The following is a 16,850-nucleotide window of genomic DNA, read 5'->3' as shown; positions in this document are numbered from 1 at the left end:
ACGTGGAAATCAATAGTTTAACATAATGAAAAATTGAAATAAATTCAAAAATCAGGGTGAGGATGATTGTAAGTTCTTAAATTAATTTTGTTACTTTTATGGTTCAATAGATTGCAACAACCTTCCAACCTAAACAGATACTCTCTGTGTTGTGTGTGACCCCCTCCCTCTGATTAAAAGTCTGGATCCGCCCTTGGTCGCTTGTCTAAATTAATAACAAAATAAAAGCATCTTTTTTTATTCAAATTAAATTTTTGATAATTACTTTTTGGAGCAAACGTTATATATAAAAATACCATCGTCTTAATAATTTTTTATTTCACAACACAAAATAATAAACAATTTAAAGAGTATTTAACAAAAAAATAAAAGTCAGACAAAATGTCTTATTTTCGTGGTTATAAATCAATAAGCAAATAGTAAGAAATTTGTTTAAATATTGCAAATATCTAAAAATTAGTATCAAAAGTACCGAAGTTGAATTTTCGACCTGAAAGATAAAAGGCGTTTTTGTGGTAGCTCGATTTCTACCAAACCATAACCCGAAAGAAACTCATTTTTGAAAGTGTTTTGTTTTTGTATCTCTGGATTCATCTTTGGACATTTATAAGCCTGAAAATGTTCAAATGTTATGGAGAAAAATAACAGTTTTTTTTAAAGTACGCAAAATGTTTTTATTTACAAATTGTAAATTATAGCATTTTATACATCTTTGTAATATAAATACTTACCTTTAAATATCAAAATATGATTTTGTCTCTCAGTTTTGTATGCATTGAACTTGTATTAATTTTAACATTAGTTTATTTTTTAAATCATCTGTGTACACATTTTCATAAGAAACAACAATTATTTACAAAAAACACAACTTTTGTTATTCATACATACATTAAAATATACCTACTACATAGCTAAAAATATTTACAGAATCATAAAGATTTATAACACCACCAAATGTTTTTTGAGAATTCAACTACTCGTAGTTCACATTTTGCCTGCTGCCCGATCCATTTGCAACATTTCTCGTACGGAATGTAATTCATTTCTCAAAGCAGCTATTTGTGCTCGCAAAATTGAGTTTTCTTGTTCCAATAACGCTGCTCGAAAAGCAATCCTATCTTCACGTATTTTTCGTGCGTCCCGAGATTTTTTAGCTGCTTCGTTGTTACGTTTCCGACGTTCATAATATTTTTCGTCTTTTTGTTCTTCTGGTATCGGTCTTTTTTCTCCCCGAGGTCTCCTTTGCAAAAATGACGAGAACACACCTGACCGGTTGAGCTCGGTCAAAGGATATTCCGTTGGGGATCCATATTCATATCCTAGAGGCGAGCAGTTCTCTGTGCTTGTGACTATATTTAGAACTGGCTGTAAAGAAATGGGAAGCTTCTCATTTTCGGATAATTTTTGCGTAAACATTGATCCTAAATTCTGGTTAAGTATATCAGGTGGCTGAGGTGGTAGATCCTTCGGATCAATTGAAATTGAAGGTGATTTCAATGGGCTGTTGTGTGGGAAATTATTGGTGTCTTTCATAATAGTGTAGTAATTTTGAACTTCTGAAATGAGAAAAATACGATATTTTATTACAATCTGTTGCTATGAGCACTGACTTTGTAGGAATAAAATCTTTCGTTGCTCTATGAGCTTAAAATAAAATAACTGAGCAGACCGAGTTGAATTCTGAACACAAGCATTTGACAGGCAAAATTGAAGAAAAAAATCTAACAATTAAAAAGGCGCTACAAAAAAGTTTATATTATAACATACATATACATATGTACCAATTTAACCAATTTCAATTAAATTTTGCATATACTATGCATTTGGTAGATCTAAGAATACTTTTGTATCAATTTTTATATTCCTAAGTTCTATGGTTTAATTGCATCAACATTGTACACGGTGCAACGATCTTACGATAGTATTCAGTTACGCTTTGTACAATGAAGCATTGATTGCTATAGAGGATCTTTGCATTATCATTGCCAACTTACCACTCAGTCATTTCGGTATGCATTCACCAAATCGAAACGCATCTTATTTAATAGTGAACAACAATACAATACTGTAGAAATGGCAGCGATTGTCGCTCGCAATGTCCCACTAAAGAACTATTTTAACCACATCAAGCTCGCAGTTTCGGTGGGTTCTTCTTTTGGATGCACCAGTTGGAACTAGCTAAACATAAATTATTTCGCTAATTCCTGCTCATTCAGTATTTAAATTGCCACTAAATATTTAAAATAACCCAGACGCGGTGTGCAATATAAAAAACAATCATCGAATGCCAGAGTGCTGAAACAGCACTAAACTAAACTAAACATTCACTTAAGGCGTTGAACAGGACATTTAAAAATATAAAAAAAACAACGTTAGACTATTTGAGGGCACTCTGTTACTCCTTTCAGGTGATTTCAGTCAAACACTTCCCTTTATTCCGCGATCAAAGTACGCTGATGAGATCAACGCTTAAATGCTTAAAATCATTGCCAATGTTGCTTAATGTTGAAAAAGTACAACTGAAAATATGCGTGTATGTGGATGTCAACGAATTAAATCTCAAGATACATCATTTGTAACCAGGAGTCTTGGTGTCATAGAAATCTATTGAAACCGAAGCTGTAAATTATCCAACTGAGTTTTTGAACTCTATGGGTTTACCAGACATGCCACCGCATAATTTAAAATGGAAGGTTGGATTTCCGGCAATTTTGTATTGGGGAAAGATGGGATCACAAAAAATAATGTACACTCTGTTGCATTAGGGGATTGATATTGTTCTTTTGTAGTACAGTCATAATTAGCGATATGTATGCAAATAATTTTAAAGCATTTATTTTAATAAATTTAAAAAAAAATGTTTGGTGATTTGTTATTTTAATATTTTGTCACCGTTTACAGTGCTCTATATCTCTCTCCCACTTATATGTACCACATCTTACACACTTACAATAAGTTATTTATTTCTAGCAAAATATTCTCTAGAAATTATTTATATGACAAAACAACGTGTGTCGGGTCAGTTAGTGTATATATAAATATTATGTATTATATTTATTCGAAAATGTTGTTGCTGTTGGCAGAACTTTTCGATCGAAAAACCTTGGAGCAACATCTTCAGCATATTTTTCATTTTAACAATATGTACAATTTCAGAATATTCATCCTCACTTTCTTCAACAAAAAAAATCGAATGCTTGTTTGATTATATGTATGTTTAGTTTTTGAATATTAATTTATGCTTTGAATCTTAATTCTTGTTTCTGAAGAAAATCACAAATAAATTTAAATGTCAAATTGTGGCAACTTAAATGTTCAGGTGTGTCTCAAAAATAATTCTAAACTCTCAGAACACGCTTCGTTCAAAGAATGTTCAGAGCATGTATGCTTGGACTCTGCTCAGAGCTCTTTTCTTAATTTAAAAAGAAAAACGCCTATTTTGTTGCAAATCAGTATATCTTATACTAATCTTGAGTGATATAGAAAAGTAAAGGAAAAACGTGAACGACGTAAATTTTTTTTCTTTAAATGGAGAGCATAGCTTTTGGATTATAATTAAATCAATTAAAGATCAAAGTTACTATTTACAAACTAATTGATAGAGTGTTCAAAACCGCTCTGCTCTATAGTAAATTCTTTTTTTAAAACAACTTGATTAAAATCAATTTAATTAGTTTGTAGAAACTAAAGAAATTTAATAAAAAAACCTTAAAGTGAATCTATTACAAAATTATTTGTGGTTTAGATAAAAAAGGACTTGAACGTGAGTGCATTACTTAATGATCAAAATGATTACAGAACTATTTTTATAGAAAAATAACAGCACAGAAAACAAACTTTTTTAATGAGATGAAACATTTTTCGAATATTGTAAATAGTTGCAGTTACGTTTTCGCTCGCTCAACTAACATTGTGGATTTTCTGCAAGAACTCGCAACAAGCAAACATTTTGCTCAAATGATACCAGCAATAAAAATCAAGAAAATAATGTGCTTTGTTTGTTTTAATAAAAATGTAAGGGACATTTATATTTAATCTATAAATAACACAACTTTAATCAAGGGCAATGCGAATAAAGATTTCATGTTTAGTATGCCATAATTGCAAATCCAAAAATTAAGAATTCTGTTATTTACTTTACCACAAAATTTACTTTGTGAAGTCAAAATAATTAACAGTTCAGTTTGTAAATCTATAAGAAATACATAATCAAACGAATTAGGGCCTGGTCAAACAGAAAAACAGGACGGGAAATAATTGTTCCCGATTTCTGATTAGATGGCAGCAGCGCATATCAACCGTCCCGCCAAGTCAAATTAGACATTAAAATTGTTAAATTTAATTTATTTTAAATCACGATGTTGCACTATCTTCACTTTAAGCAAAAAATTGCATTCGCAATTTGTTTGTGTCCAAGCAGCTGTAAGATACCAAAAACTTGTATAAAGACTTAAAAATTGACAAATCCTCCAAGAGTAATGTTTGTTATGCAAAGTGCTTTCTCAAATAAGCCTTTCGGATTCGGCTTAAAACTGTAGGTCCCCTTGTAAGTCACTAGGTTTCAATGAACTGTTGCGACCCCTAACTTGTATATTTTTTAATAAAGGCATTTTGTAATATGGGAAATGTGACACTTTTCTCTGTTTTCTTTAATTCTTTTTTAACATTTAACAAATAAACAAAAACACTTATGACAAAGATACGATACCTTTTCGGAAACAGAAACTGTAATCCTTTAATGATTAAATTAAAATATTTATTACAATATTCAAAAAATTACTTTGATGTACATATGTATGTATGTACCAAACTGTCCTACATTGACTTGACAACTTTGAACTAAATGGAAAAATGCACTCTTTCACTAATCACCGAACTGTAATTGTCAATTTTTTTCAGTAAATAATTAAAAAAATTTCTATTGAAATAAGGAGTCAGTGACCACAACTTTAAGAGTGTTACTAAGCCACGAAGCCCATGTTTTTGGCAATGGGTTTGTCAATAAGCAAAATATGTGTTATTGAGTGAGTAAAAATCCACTTTTGCTTCATCAGTAACCACTTCATCTACAAACAAATAACTGTTAAAGGCGGTTTGCATGCTTTAATCCTACCAAAAGTAATACGCTAAATTGGTGTATCTTCCTGAATATCTCGATAACAACAAATTAAACTTCAACGCTTGATTGAATACTCTCCATAGTTCGGAAATTAAAATTAATTAAAGATAAAAAATAATGATAAGAATACCAAGTAATTTTTTAATTTTCTTAGTTTTAGATTAAGTTATTGTTATTTAATATTAAAATTGTTATTAGGCCGAAAGGCGGTTGTTATAAGATATTGGATTAACTTAGAGCGCCCGCATGGGCCAGTAAGATATTTTTTAAGTTTTTAAAATGTACGCTCGTTTTTTAAGAATTTTTGTCTAGCTTTAAGATAGTTTAAAGATTTAAATGAAATAAAACAAAATAATAATTCACGTCCCAAATATATATGTACATAAAAAATACATTTCATTGAAGCATTTTTAAAATTTATATTTTATGGATAGAAATGCATATTATTTTTCAATCTTCTTCTAGGTAGCCCCAAAATAAATAGAGATGTAAAATTTCATGTTTCCAAATTAAAGGAAACTGCTTTCCTTGAAAATGGGTGCCGGCGGAAATAAGCACTTTTACTGGTTAGTCTATATCATTTGCGTATAATTGGACCAAATTCTGAAAATTCAATGAAATATCTCCACTTTTATACAGATTAAAATAGGTTTTAGTTAGTAGTGTATCGGGAACTTACATACTTTGCACTTATGTTTAGAAATCGAAACAACTTATCTTCGCTCTTGGAAATTTAAAAAGATATCACTTAAAGGAACTCAAAGGCATTTTATTCTTATACGAAAAAGTTTAAATTTTGTGATTTTTGAAAACTTTCAACAGTTCTTTACTTGACACTTGGGTCTTGTGGTCTTTTCCAGAATTATGGAAAATTCAAACGTCTTCGGCTTACCTGAGGGAAGCATTAACCGGTTACACGTTCTTAACAAATGAAAGGTTGAAAAGGAAAACGGATCGACAATCCCATCAAATGATCGATGCACTGCACTGTTACACATTATTATAAGCTTAGTGTTCTAAAGAAATTCTTGGACTATTAATGTATGCCAAGTTAAAAATGTTTGAAGTTTATCTAACGCGAGTTATTTTCATACTAAAGTTTTACTGTAAGTAAATTCAATATATATTGTCTGTATTTAGAATAAAAAAAAACACTTGCGTAGTCGAGGATAGTAAAAATCGTAATTACGGGTCTGGCAGGAAGGCAGTTTCTTTTGTCTAGGCTCTGATTCAACCAATCAAGCAATGTTAGTAGTAATTTACTCCAACGTATGACACTTTTCTATGCCGAATGACGTTCATTTACCTCACAGGTTACAAGTTTTCCATATAACTGTTATTGGATGTTATTCAAAGCATGTGGGGTGTGTTCTAACCGTGTGACAAGAATGAGGGTATATACATATGAGTTTACTAACAAAACAGGTAACTAATGTGGGGGTTGGGTTATCTCAAAGGAAAAATTTAATTTCGTGTGTTTGGTGGTTGAAAACAAGGATCTTTGTATAAAGTTTATTATGGTAGTTTGACCTATAATATACTCGTAGTTCTCTAATAATGGGGTAGACCAATCAAAGTTGGGAGTCTTAGAAAAGAATAATACTATTTCATTGCTTTTATAATTATTATAATAATGAAAAATTTAAGTCTATTAAGTTCTACATTAAAACAATTTGAGTACGATACTCTCTTAAAATAGTATTTTGCTATAGTTTTAAGTAATTTAAGCACTTCCAGGAATGTTCATAAATTTACCTTTACAGTTTTTCTCTCTGTTTTTACTTTCCATTAAAATATTCAAAACTTTAAGACCAATGTACACCGGTATCTCCTCTTCAATAACTCCTTAAATGCAAATTATAAAATACAACAAATCAAAAAATTGGTACTTCGATTTCTGGTTATGATGTATACATGGTGCTATTTTACTGCCAGAAAAGTTACCTTTCTGAACTGTTTTATGTATTTTCAGTTAATATTTATTATAAGAAAATATAAAATGTCATCCTAGCAAGCAAACAATAAAGGTTTTGTAGAAAATTTTGTTAAAACACGTCTAACCGAGAGACTATTTACTCTTTAAAGATTTATTATGGTTCTACTATACAGCATTGCGTTATTTGTCCCATTATAAATACAATGTCATCCTTTAAAAAATGATTTTTTTCAAGCTGTAAGTAACCTTTTAACTTGATCCAAGCTTAAAAGATCTTGGTTCAATTTGGTTTCCAAATCCTCCTTACCTCACTTTTCAAGTGAAAAAAATGTTACTCTTGTTTTTCCACCATTTCTCTTAGCTAGGATTAAGTCATACCTTGAAAACAGATATTACGATGTAAAATTTAGAAATTGTCATTCTGAACCTCTTGTTGCTCAATCTGGTGTTCCCCAGGGAAGCCGTCTTTCCCCTTTTCTGTTCATCCTGTCTATTAACGATGTATCCTCATGTCTACGCTCAAGTAAACTTCTCATTTTTGCTGACGATATGAAGATTTTCAAAATAATAAAGTCCACCCATGATCGTATTGTTTTACAAGCCGACATTGATAGTTTCACATTTTGGTGTGGAAAAAATAGCCTTTCACACAACCCTTTAAATTGTCAGACGATAACTTTTACTAAAAAACTAATCGGTAACGTATTTGAGTACTTTATATCACAGCATAAACTCTGTCGTGTCTCCACATTTAAAGATTTAGGTAAACATTTCTGTGCCAACTTAGAGTTTACACATCACATTAATTTTATTGTTAAACAAGTTCTATGCTTGGTTTTATAAATCGTTGGGTAAAGGAGTTCAATGATCCCTATGTTACTCTTTCTTTGTATTATTGCCATGTTCGTCCTCATCTTGGATATGCTTCGCAGGTATGGACTCCCTATTACAAAATTCATAGAAAACCTGTTGAATCAATTCAACATAATTTCATTCGCTTTGCCCTAAAGGGTCTCCCTATGAACATCGTATTCTGCTTCTACAATCAATACAATCTTTTTCATCAACTCATTAATGGTCAAATTGATGCACCTTATTTACTATCTTGAGTACATTTGAATTATCGAGGCGCAACTTATCACCTGCGTACATTTGATCTCATACATATTGACTTCCATAGAACTAACTATGGGAAGAATGAAGCTTTAAGTCGAATGAGCATTTTATATAACTTAAACTGTTCTTCGACAGATTTAAATTTAAATAAGGTGGGATTAAAATCATTGTTTAAAACCAGTGCCCCACTATCGTAAACGTTCTCATTTTATTTTTTGTTCTGTAATAGTTAAATGTTAATTATGTTTTGTATTTTGTGCGTGTGTTAGGCTATAATTGTATTATTTTTTACTAAGCTTAAAAGATCTTGGTTCAATTTTGTTTCCAAATCCTCCTTAGCTCACTTTTTTGGTGAAACAAATTTTATTCGTGACATTCTAAACCATGCAATTCAGCGAGAAGATTAGGTAAGCAAATTAATTGCCTCTCTAGCAAAATGGAAAATTTAACTTCAACTGGCGACAAAACAACTTATAAAGAAATAACGGCAAAGTCAATAAGTAAATCAAGAGCGATGAACTGGACTGGATGAAAATTCTGATTCAAACCAACTATCAAAAAACCTGCTAAATGTAAATTTAATGATTATATCTTATCTCAACCTATTAATTTTTAATAACATGACTACAACTTCTTCCTCTTTTTCCTCATTGCTTAAGTCATCAGCCTCAAATGGTAATATTCCTGCATAATAACGTGACGCGTTGGAAACAATATCACCCGCATCAGCAACAATGCCTCTAGTACACCGACGAGCTTGTTGAACAAATCATCTTTAAGACATGTGGCAGCCAAATCTGGTTCCAAACAGTTCACGTATTAATACAACGCAACAAAGTGAAATCTCATCCCCTATTGTATCGGGACTCAAAACGGTAGAAGGACAAAAAGTGCTATTTTTATTTAAACTTGCACCATCTACGAATGCCCTTGACATTCAAAACTATATGGCAGATAAACTTTATAAATCGTTCATCCTAAATGTGGAGAAACTTATTAATCGAAATTACACTGAATATATTCATTATTCAAAATACGTGTACCTGACTTAATTTTTCATGTATTAAATTTGTCATCGCTTTGGCCAAAGGCTGTTCATTAATTTGAGTATAAATCTAACAACATAGGTAGAATTCAAAACCCTTTTTGTCAAAATTGGAGAACACGAAAGCGACGTCAAAGCAGCTTAAACAAATTCTAATTTGCTATCAGAATTTTAATATACTTCGGACAAAGACCAACATGGTCTACAAAAACAGAGACTTGGCTGAATATTCTTTATTCGAATCTTCAGGCGCGATCGTCATATAAACGACATTTCTAACACTGTAGGAGAAGGAATACTTCTTGCCATCCAAGACTAGCAGTTATACTACATGATAAGGTTAGGTTAGGTTAAAGTGGTTAAAGTCCATGATAGAAGCGGACACACTTAGGCCTGTTTAATGGCCCATTGATACCACATGAATCTTGAGGCTTCCTCCTAAGTCAATGGAACCAGTTTGAGTCCCTTACGAAACATGAGAGGCTGATTATGCTAATATGATTTAGATCGTTTATATCGTTAAAGATTCTTGCGTTTTGAGCTAGAGAAGGCCATGAACAGAGAAGGTAAAGAACTGTTTCCTCCTCTTCCTTGTACATACAGCTTCTGCAAAAGTCAGAATACGCCTAGCCGCCTAGCTTTGCTTTTACACAATGTCCGGTTATGGCAACTATTATCGAGCTTATATGCGATCTGCTAAGAAATAGCAAGGACGGTGACCGCTTTAAATCTATTATTTTATTGACTTACATACCTCCAACTTCTATCAATGACATTTACGTTTTGGAAAAAAACTCGACTTATTTTTTTTCTCCGTAACAGTTTGCGGTGAAACTGCGGTAATTTCTTCTGCTGTTAAACGTACAGATGAAAATTGACATCATATTGCTTTAGATATTGCACTCAATTTCAATATGTCTTTTTCTAGTTACAATTATTCTTATGACAAACTTAAATTAAACTTTAGCAAGTGTAATTTTGTAAATTTGATGGATTCGTTATAATCTATCAACTGAACCCAATTATATGTCTATTTAAATATTGATGAGATGTGTAACGTTTTATATAACAATCTTTTTGAGTATTTCAGTAAAACTTAAGCAACTATTTCAAGTCAAGGGCTTAACGACAATTTCTTAAATTGGATTTCATTATTACTAAAAAAATAGATGTAATATATTGTAATGAATGTTCAAATCTGTTTATTGTAAATTCTAGTAGGCCCAACCTTATTTACAGACCCCTCTTTAGCACTGGCCCCGCAATCCAATTTGATGAAACATCACTTAACCTCTATTGGTCTTTTTTCAAGAAAAAAAATATTTCAATACAATTTAAGATGCATAAAGAATAATCAGAATTCGTACTTTCCTTGCTGAACAACAACCTTTGCTGAACAATTAAATCACATTCCCTGCAAAACACATCCATCAAATAACTATTTCACATGAAAGCAGTTCTGTCCAAAGACAATCTATGATGACTTACATAGCACGAACAAAAGTGACAGGTAGAGCAGATACTGAATAAATATCACAACATCAAAATTAAGTAAGTTATTGGAGAAATGTTTGGAAGCGGATTGTAGCTGTTGTAAAGTTTTTAGCTTCGAGAGATCTTCCATTTCGTAGTGACAATGAAATCCTCCGATCTTCCAATAACGGGAATTATTTGTGATGCATTGAGTTGCTTAGCGAGTTTGACCCGTTTTTCGTAGATCATTTAAGCAATTTTGAAAATCCAGGAAGTGGTCATGTGTATTACCTTTTAGCAAATATCTATAATGAATTTATTCATGTCATGGGAAGACAGGTTTTGAAAACTATTGTAAAAAAAGTCAAAATGGCAAAATATTTATCAATTAGCGTTGATAGTACAACCGATCTGTCTCATGTTGATCAACTAACATTTATTATTCGTTACGTAAAAGATTTTTGGGAGATCATGACATTTCGATAACAGATTGTAGAGGCCAAAGCTACGACAACGCGGCAAATATGTCAGGAAGGTTTTCTGGTCTGCAGACAAGAGTGGTGCAAAAAAATAGTCTTGTTTTAAAAGAAAAATGTAAATTTGCTAGTTTTGTACCATATGCACTATGCAGGGCACTCATTGGTAGGAGTGCACGTCGGCCACCGCTGAGTTTGCCTTAGAAGCAACCAAATTCTTTGACATTCTTCAAAAATTCTATAACTTTTTTTCGGTATCTTCTCATCGATGGAGTGTGTTGACTGCTCATTTAAGTCCAAAAACTGTTGATGCTCTAAGCGCCTTATAAAAAGGTCATCAAGAAATTTAAGAAGCTTTGATGACTATCGCGAACGATTTAGGATAGGCACGAGAGGCCAGATAGAAAGCATTTAGTCCTTGCAAAAAATTTCCAAAAACAAAATATTACCCTGGATGTTGCAATAAATTTGCTGAGTGTTGGGCTCAGAATTGGGCTCAGGGACAATTTTGATAGCTTTGATTCATCAGCCAGACAAAAAACCCGGATGTAAAAGCTTACGCCAGACTTTTTTTGACGGCTCTGGACCCTCACTAATTTTGATTGGGAAAGAAAGATTTAAAATTGAAACCTTTCTTCCCATTGTCGACACACTAAGCGTTTATTTAAAACAATTTAAAACAGCGACTAGGTTCATATACGAAGATTGGCCAACGTTTTGAATTTTTTTTTAGAAGATTTAAAAGAGAATTGCAAAACGAACTCAGAACTACAATGATTCAAGAAAGATTGACATGTTTGTCGCTGACATCAATCGAAAGCTACATCTTCAGAGGCATCTATTTTGAAGATGTGATCAATGATTTTGCTAATCCCAAATCAAGAAAAAGACCCCTTCAATAAATATTCCTTTCTTTTACCTGAAAAAATATAGTCTGTATCACTATATTGTTCTTTAAATTACATTCTAAATAACTTAATTGTCTGTTATTTAAATATTGTTTGTTTTTGAATTTTTATATGAAATATTTATTTTTTGTTTTTATTTTTACATTGTTTATGTTTATGTTTTAAATGCTTCAATATCTATTTATCTTTTTAATGAATTAAAACAAATTTATTTGTTTCAAAAATTAAAAGAATAAATATCAATTCAAAGTTATGTGATTTTGTCTGTATACCTTTATTAAACAACATAACATTTTTACATAATCATACTGGGGCCCCATTTACAATAAATGCCCAGGGCCGCAAAATTGTAAAGACGGCCCTGCTTATTTATTTTATTTATAAATGGCTTCGTTCCGATCATAAAAATATCTTCCTTTCTTATATATGCTGATGACAATACACTTTTCAATAGAATTAACACGTCATCTGACTGCCTACTTATACAAGAAGACTAAATATTATTTTGGGAGTGATGCAAAAAAATCGTCTTGTTTTAAATGTTAAATACTGTAAAACTATGAGTTTTACAAGCAAGAAAGTTCCAATTGTTTTTGATTACATGTTTTATTCTTCCTTAAGTAGAGTATCTGTTTTTACTGACTTGGGTGTAGTCTTAGACTCCAAACTTACATTTACTTTGTTGTTAAAAAAGCAAATAAAGTCTTTTGCTTCATTAAGAGATTTATTCACGATTTCCGTGATCTTTAAATTACTTTTTGTTTCATTTGGGAGGCAAATTCTAGAATATACCTGTGTTGTGTGGGCTCCTATTATTCTTTACACGAAATGAGAATTAAAGCGATTCAGAGAAGGTTTTTGTCTCCGTTCTAGTTTAGTGGAAATATTCTACCCCCTTATTCACAAAGGCTCACTAGTATTAATCTTCCTTCGTTGACAAACTCTAGAAAATAATAACAATTTTGTTTTGCTGCAGCAATAAATGATGGAACAATATCATCACTATTTATTCTTAATAGTTTCAACTGTTTTAGTTGATCGAGCATACGACTTCAAAGACCACTTAATACAATTTTTTGCAAATGGAACTATGGTGCTCATAGCCCTCTTAATCAATTATTATGTATTCAATAAATTATAACTTCACCAAATGACAATTTTAAGAACTTCAAATTCAAAACAATGTTTCATAACAGTTTAGATTAAAATTAGACGTAAAGTAAGCATTACTAGTTAACTGAGTTAGCTTGCTATGATGTCTTCTTTTTTTGTCTTTGTAAGCAGTTTAAAATACCTTTTTTCTTCTCATCAGCTTGTCGATACTTTCTGTTTCTCTACCAACTTCAGCTTTGCGAGTTTGCATACTAAGAGCTACTTCTTTATTAAAACATTGTTCATACACGATCAAAATCCAAGATTAAAAAAGAAGCTGGGATGCGACCCACACTGATATCTTCCCATCCCGTCTGTAAATTTATCTTGCACATTTTTGTGTTGGGTTAAAAAAGTTGTTAGTTGAATTATTCATACAAATTTTAAAATTACCAACAACATTTTTCTTATAAAGAAATAGTTTAGTTTGAAAATCTAGTTTTGTCAAATAGATTTTGAGCCGAAAACAAATGTTTACCAATTTAAGTAGAATTTCTTAAATTTTTACATGTTGGATGAATGAAATTTATTTAAGAGATATCAAGAACCGAACTTCAAATTTTGCCATATTTGCGTATTATTTCTTGTAGATTTTATTTTTTTATGAAAAAACGAACTGTTGGAAACAAAACTACTGATTATCGAAAAAAAATATTTTCTGTGAAATAAAAAAAAAGTTTGAAACCTATATTTTTAATTTTTGAAAAGCTATTTGAGTCGAAAGTAAATTTTATGCAGTTTTAGTATTGTTTTTTTGTCAATTTGATTTTTGTCAAAATTTTTCTGAATGTTGAAACCATTATTTTTTTTAAAATAACTGTCATCATTTTGTGTTCTTAAAATTTTCAAGGTGACAAATTTTGTTTTCATTTTTTTAATTTAAGAAACTATGGTTAATTGGATTTTTTTCAAAAAAAAATAGATTTGTTTGGTATCACGTTAAAATATGTGTGGTATATAAAATTCAATTCAAGTCTCTAGCGTTTTTGGTTCGTGAGGGTTTACCAAAATGTTCACATTTTTTTAAACTGCTATGGTAAAAAAACCACCTACGCAATCTTTCTGCATCTTTCTGCATTATTATTTGTATAACGAAATTCATTTGAAGTCAGTATCTCTTCTGGTTCTTGAGCTATGAAAGACGAAAAACGTCGCACACGCACGCACAGACATCTTTCTAAAAGTCTTTTATTTCGGCTCTAAGGACCTTGCAACGTCGAGAAATGTCAAAATTTTCAATTTGACAAATCGGACCCATTACAATAACTTCCTATGGGAAGTTAAAAATGAATGGAGAAGACACTGAACGGCAAATTTTGTCCAAAAATTAGACACAAAAATCCTGGACAAGGTCACCCTAATCACCTATCGATATAAAATATGCTTTACGACATATTACTATACATACCTATAAACTTTAAAATCTTTTAGATCTTAAACTGTCTATTGAGCTTTGTAGAAATCATCCTAAAATTAAATCCAACTCAATTTAATTTTCATGTGCGCCATTTCCCTCCACAACCCTTGAAACATTTCTAAATCGTCTATTAAATGGTGTATATTTTTGAGGTTTGATTTCAAAGATAATGAAAGGTTTAAAAAAATAATAATAATAAAATGATCAAAGTCAACACTAAACTGTATCAAACATGGTGCTGAAATTGATAGTATGTAGTTTACTTTTTTCCTGATATTGAACTTTTATTTCCGCCCGTTAGATGTTAAGAGTTTATTATTCTCAGAAACAAAGTTTACATTTGTTCAAGCATTTAATTTGTTGAAGAGATACACACTCTACTAAGAGAGGAAATATACCTTCTTCCTTCAGAAAGTCAATAATTGTCCCTCTATACAAAAAGGGTGATGCCAGTATCGCTTCACACAGAGAAAAACCAAGGGAAATTCAAAAAAAAATAAACATGATTCAACATTTTTTACCAATGATTTTGCTTCGTAGATGTTTCATGTTGATTTAATATGTTATTTTCGTAAAAAAAATTAAATTAATTTAATCTTAAATCATGTTATTATAACATGTGAATTAAAGTTAAATTGATATTGATCTCATGTTAAAATAACTTTATAATTAATTTTGAATCATCTTTATGGTCATGTTGAAACAACTTGGAAGACCTTGTTAAAACAATTGAGTTTTCCTTTTAAATTGATTCGAACATTCCTTTTGAATCGTTTTGATCATCATGTTAAATCAATTTTACTATTCCTGTTAAAATAAATTTGTTCACGTGTTAAAACAACATGACTTTTCCTTTTGAATCTTTTTGATCCACCTATTGAAACAAAACGATAAATCATATTGAAATAAATCGATCTCCATGGTAAAACAACGTGATTATTCCTTTTAAATCAATTAGTTGTCATGATAATTCATTGCATCATGATTTAACGTCAATTGCAAGATGTTGTTTAATTGTCAAAATGACAAACAGGCATAAATAAAAAAGCAAACAAATATGTTAGTTATATTATTATTATTATTCCAACTATCGCGGGCTCTCATTTCTGGACACGCTTTACAAAATATTTACAACAATTCTGCTAAGGAGGCTCATCCTCTGGATTGAAGAGAACAACATACTCGACGAATACCAGGCTGCATACAGAAAACAATGTAATACAGTTGACCAAGTCTACAACCTTTCTTGTATCATCCAACTTCAGCTGAACCAGAAGAAAAAGCTTAACGCTTTCTTTGAAGATTTGTCAGCAGCGTTCGACAACATTAATAGAGATGCTTTGTTTCACAAATTATCAAAGATAGGCGTCTCTACAAAACTGGTGTCTATTATACGTTTATTGTACAAAGATACGACTGCTACAGTCTGAGATGGAACCAGCACGTCTAGCTTCTACCAGACATCCAAAGGAGTCAAACAACGATGCGTGCTGAGTGCCCTTCTATTTGTACTATTCCTAAACGATCTACACTTAGAACTTGCAACTGGTCTCACTGTGAATGGTATGCAAATAAATGTTTTGTTATACGCGGACCACATAGTTCTTCTTTTTGACAGACCTAGTACCCTACAATCGATCATCGATAGCTTCGGTAGATATTGCAAAATTTGGAACCTTGCTGTCAACTTAGAAAAATCTGAAATAGTAATTTTTAGGAATGGAGGTAGAAGAGCAGCAGCTGAAAATGGTATTTCAACATGGTGAGATAAAAATAACCAATCAATAGAAATATCTTGTCGTTTACTTCTCTTACAACATGTCCTGGTCATATCACTTAACAAAAAGACTTACATCATCGAAAAACTCAATCAACTCGACATAGTCGAAATTTGTAAATGGTAAATTTGTTGAACAAGTTTGTTACTCACTCTGTTAAATATAAAGTGCACGATGCAGCAACAAAGTTAATAATGCACTACTGTGGGCAATTGTGGGGATATAAAGGACACATTCAAACTGAAAAACTACAACGGTTCTTCCTCAAAAGATGCTTTTGTCTGCCTGATAATACGCCTAACTATGCAATACACATCGAAACTGGTCTTCGAAAGGCTTTCCTAAGTACATTAAAGATACATCTGTCATACATACGTAGAATGATGTTAATGCCACGTAACCGCTTACCGCGGTTACCGCTCTGAAGCAG

General features: G+C 31.4%; 1 protein-coding gene across 1 annotated transcript; it reads right to left on the bottom strand.

Annotated features, from left to right (window-relative positions):
* Nucleotides 1-737: 737 nt before the first annotated feature.
* LOC129950950 (transcription factor ces-2) lies at nucleotides 738-6,222 on the bottom strand. Its single transcript, XM_056062917.1, has 2 exons — nucleotides 6,012-6,222; nucleotides 738-1,556 (listed from the first exon to the last, which is right to left on the bottom strand). The coding sequence occupies exons 1-2, from the start codon at nucleotides 6,115-6,117 to the stop codon at nucleotides 985-987; spliced, it is 678 nt and encodes a 225-aa protein (XP_055918892.1). The 5' UTR covers nucleotides 6,118-6,222; the 3' UTR covers nucleotides 738-984.
* Nucleotides 6,223-16,850: the final 10,628 nt, after the last annotated feature.

This window comes from Eupeodes corollae, chromosome 3 (genome assembly GCF_945859685.1).
Source record: "Eupeodes corollae chromosome 3, idEupCoro1.1, whole genome shotgun sequence".
NCBI lineage: Eukaryota > Metazoa > Arthropoda > Insecta > Diptera > Syrphidae > Eupeodes > Eupeodes corollae.
The sequence above is the reverse complement of the archived record's forward strand: the minus strand, read 5'-3'. Positions and strand labels throughout refer to the sequence as shown.

Bases quoted from the DNA above. Each gene is read 5' to 3' on its own strand.
- LOC129950950 (XM_056062917.1), bottom strand. From the start codon at position 6,117: ATGTGTAACAGTGCAGTGCATCGATCATTTGATGGGATTGTCGATCCG. The intron at 1,557-6,011 runs GTAAGCCGAAGA...TTCTCATTTCAG, and splicing joins CCGGTTAATGCTTCCCTCAG to AAGTTCAAAATTACTACACT.